Genomic DNA, 9,216 nt, shown 5'->3' with positions numbered 1-9,216 from the left:
TTGTTCTTATCCAGGGAGGATGGGGAGCACCGGAGTAACTGCATAGTAGAGTTGTTCTTTTTTGGGTTTTTGTTTGTTTTGTTTGTTTGTTTGTTTTTGGTTTTTTTTTCCATTTTTATTCTAACCCAACTAGACTTTTTTCCCCTTGCAGTGTTAAGGAAAGCTTATTAACTTTCTGGAAATCAATGGCATAAATAAAAATAAGTTTATATAAGCTTAGTGTTTATAAGCTGGTTTAATTTATATAAATGAAAATTGTATTCTGAGGGTAAACATATTCATTGCATTTTCTTTTTCATTTGTAGATGGACACCAACATATTTCTTAACACTTCCAAAAGACTTTTCAGGTTATGCTACAGCATTCATAACTATTCATAACAATGTTAATACTTTAAAAATATTCTATCTTTTAGGTGCTGCAATACTTAGGATTCCCATCTTGTACGGAGAGGTAGAAAGACTGGAGGAAAGTGCTGTGACTGTTATGTTCGATAAAGTGCAGTTCAGTAATAAATCTGCCAACATGGACCACTGGCAACAAAGATTTCCTACTAACGTCAAGGATGTAGCAACTGTTTGCAGACAACTAGCAGAGAAGAGAATGCTGGTAAGAATTTAAAGAAACAAGCCTCTTCGCAGTAAAAACTGTTTGAATTCTTGGCTTTGTTTCTGAATATCTGAGAACTGCCTATAACATGCATTATTCTTTGCATTTCTGGAGCACTGGGAGGGAGGAAAGAACTAGCAGTAATACTACAGTTCCTTTTCAAGACAGTGTGTGGATATTCTGATATTTGCAACAAAAGTGAGTGTAGTGATAGGACAGATCCTTCTGAAAATTGTCTTGTGTCTTTTAGTATACAGGAGAGAAATGCAAATACCTAACTTATTCTAATACACCTTTTACAAATTGCCATTTTGGACTAAAAAAAAACCCCAGCCATGGTGGTTGAATGTAATTCTCAAAGGTGCCCTTGTTTATTTTATTAAGAACACTGAAGTAGCAAAAACAAGCCACTGGACTTAAGTACTTTATTGTGTTTATTCACCACAGCATCTTCAGATTAACACCTTTGCAAGGTAACAAAACCAACTAACCACCTTTATTTTTCACATGTATAACTTGGAAAAAAATGAACCATGCACATATGGTGGACGTGATGCAATCAATTCGTTTGATAGAACTGGTATATCGTTTGCAGTTTACCATTCTGAATGTGTGTGGTGCTTTTTGCATTTGTTTTTGAGTAAGTGAGTAGTATAGAATAGCCAAGTTCCTCCTCCCCAACTATTTGACCTTGCTTGGTTGGTTGGCTCGCTCCTTATCTTGCACAGGAGTTAAGTCTGAGGGCTAGCTGCTTTTTTTCACTTCTGCTTCCTATTTCTTTTGCAGGACCCATCAGTAAAAGGAACATTTCACTGGTCTGGCAATGAACAGATGACTAAGTATGAAATGGCATGTGCAATTGCAGATGCTTTCAACCTTCCCAGCAGCCACTTGAGACCAGTAAGTAATGTGTTGTTTGACCTGCAGAAAGGTGGCTGTGCTTTATCGTTTCAAGTAGTTCTCACGCTGGGTATAGAAGTAAGCTTCCTCTTCAGGACGATCTATGTGACTAACTCTAGCACAGCAGATGTCTTGGTGAGGATGCTATCTGGTATCTAACTGGGGAAGACAACAGCTGCTTTGAACTGGTGAATTATGAAAATTACCCAGTCAATCAATAACCAGTTTTGCACTCTGTAGCGTAACAGTATTTCTGCAGAACGGTTCCCCTTAGTAATGAGTAAATCCATATTTTTTTTGTTGTATTGTCCTTAAAAAAGCTTACAGATTGACAGAAGGTGGGAATCTGTAAGAATTTTTCAGTGTCCAGATTTATTTCTGAATACATGCACATAAGAACTTCAGATTATTTTTGCTTTGCTTAAAACACCTGTCCTGCAGTTTTATTAACACTTAAAAGTAAGACTACTCTTAAAGACATACTGATAATGTTGTGAGAATATAACATGTAAATAATATTTTATTTATATCACAAACATATTCCAAGGATTCTGAACTAGTAAAGGCTGGAACTGAAATGTGGATTGGAAGATGGAGAGAAAAAGAATAGAGAACACTTCAGTTAGTCTGAATTTTTTCTGCCCAGATCTATTTCTCTGCAAGTATATTGATCAAGACGTGGTTCTGTCAACATTTTAGAGTATTTTCTACTTTTTTATTCCTATTTTCACCCCATGACTATAATTACATGTAGAAAAGCATAAGTAATGGGCATGAGTGAGGAAAATAATTGAGTAATTATTTTCCTCACTCATTGAGTAATTGAGTAAGGAAAAATTTAACTTAAAAGATGCTTCGTGGTGCTCTGCCTGACATCTCTTACATTGAAATGAAGTGAACCATGAAACAAGCAAACAAACAAAAACCACAACCCCCCCAAAAACCCCAAAGAATAGTTCAAAGGCAAAGGGAGGAGAGGAACATATCTATATAGAAAGCTATGAAGGAAAACTCAATGAGCTTATAAGAATAAATACTCTTCTGTCATTTCTGATGATTTGTTGATGTGTTGGTGATTTTTCCTGTTTATGTTTTAGATTACTGATTGTCCAGTTGTGGGTGCTCTTCGTCCGAGGAATGCGCAGCTAGATTGCTCCAAGTTGGAGATGCTGGGGATAGGTCAGAGGACGCCATTTCGAGATGGGATCAAAGAATCGCTTTGGCCTTTCCTTGTTGATAAGAGATGGAGACAGACAGTCTTCCATTAGTTTGTAACTTTTTTAGTAAAAGTATGGTATGTGGCACTTTTTTAAAAGAAAAAAATAGTTTTGTATGAGTGTTCTTAAATTGTGACATTTATGATTCTGATTTAATCAGGTAAACATATGGTTTTGCACTAGTGAAATTGTTAGCCTAAAAAAAGTTCAGTGACAAAAACTGAGCCTATTTGATGTCATGGATCTTTCCTTCCATTCGTACCTGTCTAACATAATATCTGTTCCTAGCGGATTATGGTTCTTGGTAGTCATTTGATGCTAAGAATGACTCAGATCACTTGTAGACTTACTTTTGGCTGAAATACGTTGTTGATGCTTAAGGTCTGTGCCATTGTTGTATATACCATTTCTCTTCATTAAAAGACATGGTCACTTACTTTATCACCAAAAATCTGAGGTTTTGTTTTTAACTTCTGAAGGTGGTGTTCTTATGAAGTTAAACTGAAGTAGGAATCGTTAAATGTTTGTTTTGCTTGAGCTCTGATCACAATGTTTTTTAAAAAAGTGAAACTTTATTTTTGCAATTATCAAGTGTACTTTTTATGCTTGAAATATTTTCAGAATGTTCTGTAATTTGAATGCCTGAAGCTTCACGTTTGTACAGTAAGTTGTATGCATTTGTTTTAATGGTGACATAAAAAAGCTAGAAGAGGGTGGGTAACAAGTAGTAGTGACCTGGGGTTTTTTTGGGTGGGAGGGTGGGAGTTGGAGGATTTTTATTTTTTTCCAAATAGAGGGTTGTTTGGTTTTTTTGTATAAAAGCATGAAATGTTTTCTTCTTTGTCTTTTTTTTGTGCTGTATTTGGGATTGGTGAAATTAGTGGGAGGAAGATGTTTGTTAGTCAATACACATGAGACAGAGGAAAGGTATTTCAAGAAGTGGTAGCACTGTGGCTTCTTTTGCACAGACTGACAGATCTTGCACTGATGTAGCTTGTTCTGGAACAGCAAAGCATGTATGTTGAAGGTTTGAACTGTAATATGTAACTGCAATAGTCTAATATAAGCAAATCTTTAATCTGCTGAAGTCTAGTCCTTAAAGTTGGACTCAGTAGCCAGGTAAAAGTGGAGGAAGAACATGGTTTGTAAAGGTTAGCTTCCTTCTGAAATTGTAGAATCAACAATATAAATGTTCTGAGATTGCCAGCAGATTATTAGTAACACTAGGAAAAGCTACATTTGGATGATGATTTATTTTTCTGAGATTGAAATGAAGGGGAAAGGGAAGATGTTAAGATTTTATTTTAAAATATACACATATAAGTGGAGGGACACAAAAATAAACCAAGTGAAGATCTTCTAAAGGTTATCTTTATATTCAGTCCTTTAATTTCCAACTGGCATATGCTAAGAGTTCATAATCCTGATTTGTTTTTAGTCTGAAGTCCTGATATACACATGGTAACCTATCTCCAAAATGACAATAAATATATATTGCCAGCATGAGAAACAGTTGTTGATTCTTTCTTTACCATCAGGATTTGTTTATCCGAGTCATAAATATTTGCAGTTCTTCTTGAAATCTGTGTGCCCTTTCAGTGATGATCTCCCCTTAATTCAATGAATTATTTCCAGAGTTAGATTAGGTTGGATTAGTGTTTCGCTGTCAGTGTGCCACTGCCTTGGGGATGTGATAAATGCACACACAGAACAAGTACAGAAGGTTTTGAAAATACGAGCCTGAAACATCCTCAGTACTTGATCAGGAAGATTCTGAGTACATCCCTTCCGCTTGCAGCAGATAAGTTTTAAATTTGACACCAGAAGATACTTAATCAGAAGTGACAGTATTTTTTTTTTAAATCAAGTAGCTAAATAATTCTCAAAGTGGTTTTCTTTTTATTTCATTTCCATTTTAAAAATGTGGGAAGATAAATTAATGTTTGGAAGGCAGTATATGCTATTCTAGATTTATTGCTGATTTTTGTTAAACTGTTCTCAAATTGCTTATTGGTGGATCAACAAAAAAATGTGGATGTTATTATACTGACTAGGGCAGTATCCAATTCTGTATTAATTTTTTTCTTTTTAATGAAAGGAGCTTTTTTTTTTTTTTTTTTTTTTTTAACCAGGATGATGCAAAACTTTCTCTTCCACATACAGGAAAGCGCTCTAACTGTCTCCACTCCCTCCAACTGGTATAAGTTAAATAGCACTGCATTCATTGTTGTAAATGGAGCAGTTTGACCAGAAAGGAAAAAGAACAACTTCTCTCCCAGATGTAAAGCACCTAATAGGGATGAGTTGGGCATTTTACTGGGAGGAGGGAATTGCAATTTTGAATTTTTCTCACACTGAGCAAATGAGTCTCAGTCTTAGTGCTCTAAACACTGAACTGCAAAATAAAAAGGTATAATTTACCCCTCCATCTGCCCTCGTTTGTTCAGCAGCCAGCGGTCTGTTAAAACTGCAGCAGCTACTGCAGGTGACATGGGCAGACAAACGCCTCCAGTGCTTATCTTGTAGGGCTGATGGATACTCTTGAAACTGAAAAACCCACTTGCTACAGGAGCAGAATTCTGGAACTTGTATCTTGGAAATGTGTTTGTAGTTTTCAAGGAAACTGAGATGGCAGTAAATCACTGGGGGTTTTTTTTGTTTGTTTGGTTTTGGGGGTTTTTTTTGAGAACCAAAATACAGGAGTTAACTATCCAAGTTTATAAGTGGTTTTGATTCTTAAATATGGGGTGGTTCAACCTGGCCCCCTCCTAAATTGGATTAATCTTTACTTTTCATCCTAGGGTACATGAATTTCAGAGGTGGGGAAAAAAAAGAAAAGAAAAGAAAAAGAAAAATATTTATGGCTGCCTTCTTAAATTCTTCTGCATTTTCAGAATAATTTTTGTGTTTAGTAAAGTCTACAATTGTTCAAACAGGAAGGGGTGGTTTACAGAACTCTTCCTGTGCAGCATTCTAGACAACATTTCTATATAAAGTGTTGGCAATATGATTTAATTTATGTATGTGTTGCACTTTGTATATATTGTTACCCAGCCCAATACTTAATTTTTCCACTGCAAGAGGAGGAGTATATTCCTTTGAAAAAAGGGAGTCTGGAACTAGTTACAGTAAAGTGTTGTAACTCTGGAGTAAGTTTCAAAGGATGACAGCATGACTGGAAGATACAAAAATGACAAGAGCACTGTCAAAAAAAAAGTGATTCTCTTAGTTGTGTGCTTGAATAGTTGGATGACCAGAGATACAGAAAAATCAAATGTTAAGGTGATAGAAATTTTCCCACCTCCTACTCCATCCCTTCCACAAAAAGCTGTTTAGATATATTCAAAGGCTAATGTTCAATGAAAACTATTCTCAGCTAGACTGCAGCTTAAGGCTCTTGTTACTAATCCTTTTAAAAAATGTCTTGGGTGTAGTTTTGACAATGCAAAGTTTATATTGAGGTGTAAGGAAAATCAACCTAAAAGGTTTTGTAGTAGGTCACACTGACTATAACTGGATTAAATGAGTAGCTCCTTTCATTCATTAACTTTTACACCATGGCTCAAAAGTATAACCTAGATTGAAGCTTCACTACGTTAATCCTTTTAACCAGGCATGTTGGGGTAATTCTGCCTAAATTCTGTCAAAGTAATCATGAACATCAAGCTATCATAATTAAAGATGTGGGAAGTCTCAAACTGAGATATTAAATCCTTTTGTATAAATGTGTGTTAAAATCTGGATTCTGTTCAGATAAATAGACACTTTATTTCAGTATGTTAATGATAAGATTTAGTGATGTATTTTCTATTTTGTTCCATATGTATAAAAATAAATATTAAACTTAATCCAGCTATCATTTCTTTATTTTACTACCATAATCTGAAGGCTGTGACAGATTACAAAGGTCAAAGGCGAGTATGTTCTTAAATGTCATGTCTGTTAACTACACAGTTTTCCTGCCAAGAAAAATTGTTCTTAATGCTTAACAGGTGAAAATCATAGCTTTTACATATTACAGTTACAAAATCAGTAACAGTCTGTCATCTTTAACATAATTATTTAAACCAAAATACAGAAACCACAGTTCCTCTTACCTTTTTTTGTATCAAGTCAAGAATAATGAGTCATTATTTCAAGGGTTCCAGCAGGAAATGACAGATGAGTTAACTCCACCATTTCTGTGAAGAGAAGACTGCTGTTCTGTTATATCTTTCCAGAGGGGATCTGCATCCTCATCATCCCCCTCACCATAAAGCGTAGTAGTTGCCCTGGAGAATGTAGTCTCCAAGGTGCTTTATTACAAGACAGATGCCTTTCATGGTATTTCCCTCCTTTGGTTGTAGATCTCTAAGAGAGTGCTATAGGTATTGCAAGAGACAGTGGAACTAGTACTGTAATTTGCCAATCACTTTTAAGCTATGTTGCTGTTGAAAGAATTGGTTTCATACTCTTTCCTTTTCTCGGCTGGCTTTGTGTTTCTGGCTGCGTGGCTCTGTAGGTATTTGTGTTGGTGAACAAGAGCCCAGGAACTGTTTAGGATCAAAATCATTGTGATTGCATCAGACATGATCTTTGTGTGCACAGGGAAGAATGGCTTCTTTTTACAGGAGCAGTGCCAATTTCTGCCAGTTTAGTGATTGTGAAAGTATGGCAATACAGAGTCAGTCCTGCTTGAATCCTCATTCTAGGGTTATTTCATGTTTATATTTATGTATTCATTGCTCTCTGTCAGCTAAGGGGATAAAGAAAGAAACGCCACTGTTTTTAAAGTCTCATGTTCTGTTTAGACTGCAGATACGCACTTCACTTTTTATCTTTCAGGCCTTCTAAACCCAAAGGACAGATTTTCATAAATTAAATGAAGCTTCTTATATCATCTAGTGTCTTCTGATTTATTGCTATATAAAGATGAGATAAAGACCATATGGATTTGTCCCTAAACAAAAGGAAAGTAAATCAAAGTTGAAGTCAGCATTTTATAAATATTTCAGTTCTTTTCTAGATCTCCACTATTGTTCTAGGGAAATATAATATTGGAATAAGAAAAAATATACAATGTATTTACTTCATTTCAAGAGAAATGTAAGTTGTTGACTTAGTGTTGTGCCCTTTCTCTACCTTCTAAAGCTAATTTTATTAGCATGGCTTCATAGCAGTGATATCTGTTAATATCTGTGCACAGAGAAGCATTTCACGTTGTTCAGTGACAGAGGTCTGTTTTTAAACAGTACGTTCGGGTTTATTGCTGGGCTGAGGGGCTGCAGAAAGGTAGTCACTGTAAACCTTCACAAAGTTGTCATTCTCCCCACTTGACTTCATTTTGCTGGTAGAAGTTTGTTGTAAGTAGCTAAAGTATGGATCAGTTCCAAAAATGGTGTGCTTCTCTTCTCATAACTGATAAACTGAAAAGCCGTCAGGGCAAGGTAGAGACTTCTTATTAGACCAGTGCTCTTGAAGCCATGAAGCAGTATCTACTACCAATTTCCCAGAAAGCTGGGCTCCTGTGAGTTAATAGAAACCTGACATTTTTCAGGAGTGAGTCATTTGAGGAAATTTCTTGGCTGTTTTGGGAAGCACTAAGGTATAAGAAGTGTTTGCCTTCCAGTAGAAGCTCTGTAGCAGAAGTGCTACTGATGTAATCTCCAAGGGCTTTTGTGCACGGCTGGACTTTCGTGCCCGTCAGATTTATAAAACAGGTTGTTGCCAGGTTGGTTTTTTTTTTTTTAAAAAAAGGTTTAAACTGCCTCCTTGTATTCCAAATTTCCAATTTGCTAAAAGACAAAGTATCAATTTGCTAAGGATTTTGCAAACAAATTGTGCACGGCTGGACTTTCGTGCCCGTCAGATTTATAAAACAGGTTGTTGCCAGGTTGGTTTTTTTTTTTTTTAAAAAAAGGTTTAAACTGCCTCCTTGTATTCCAAATTTCCAATTTGCTAAAAGACAAAGTATCAATTTGCTAAGGATTTTGCAAACAAATTAAAAAAAAAAAAAAAAGAAAATGTGTGAACTGTACTTGCTGGATTCTGGAGTGCTAGATTGTCATAAGTTACAGAATTTAGTATTTTCTCTATTAAATGCTGAAAAAATAAAACTGATGTCATAGCTCTACATAGCCACCCTGTTTTGGTGCTCTGTGATTCATAGTTCGTAGGGTGAAAGTGAAACAGGAAAATCAGATGATGCATGAAATCCTTTTGGTTATTAAAAGCCACATTTTTGCAAACTTATGTGAAAATCTCTGGGAAAACATAATTTCGCTGCGAAACAATTGTGGTGGGTTGACCCTGGCTAGAGGCCAGATGCCCACCAAAGCCCACTCTATCACTCCCCTTCCTCAACTGGGCAGGGGGAGAAAAATATAACGAAAAGCTCGTGGGCGGAGATAAGGACGGAGAGAGATCACTTACCCATTATTGGCATGGGCAAACCAGACTCAACTTGGGGTAAAAAGCAACTTTACTTTATTACCAGTCAAAACCAGAGGAT

At 36.0% G+C, this 9,216-nt stretch overlaps 1 protein-coding gene across 1 annotated transcript; it reads left to right on the top strand.

Moving 5' to 3' along the window:
- Nucleotides 1-415: 415 nt before the first annotated feature.
- Nucleotides 416-3,496, top strand: LOC104531413 (methionine adenosyltransferase 2 subunit beta; the record flags this gene model as incomplete). The annotated part of the gene is made up of 3 exons (XM_010176287.2): nucleotides 416-609; nucleotides 1,396-1,509; nucleotides 2,607-3,496. Coding segments are annotated over 3 exons (479 nt in total), but the record flags the coding sequence as incomplete, so codon positions are not given.
- Between the last annotated feature and the right edge of the window lie 5,720 nt (nucleotides 3,497-9,216).

The sequence above is a fragment of the Antrostomus carolinensis genome, unplaced genomic scaffold (assembly GCF_000700745.2).
Source record: "Antrostomus carolinensis isolate BGI_N321 unplaced genomic scaffold, ASM70074v2 scaffold15889, whole genome shotgun sequence".
NCBI classification, from domain to species: Eukaryota; Metazoa; Chordata; class Aves; order Caprimulgiformes; family Caprimulgidae; genus Antrostomus; species Antrostomus carolinensis.
This window is presented reverse-complemented; position numbering and strand designations above follow the sequence as displayed.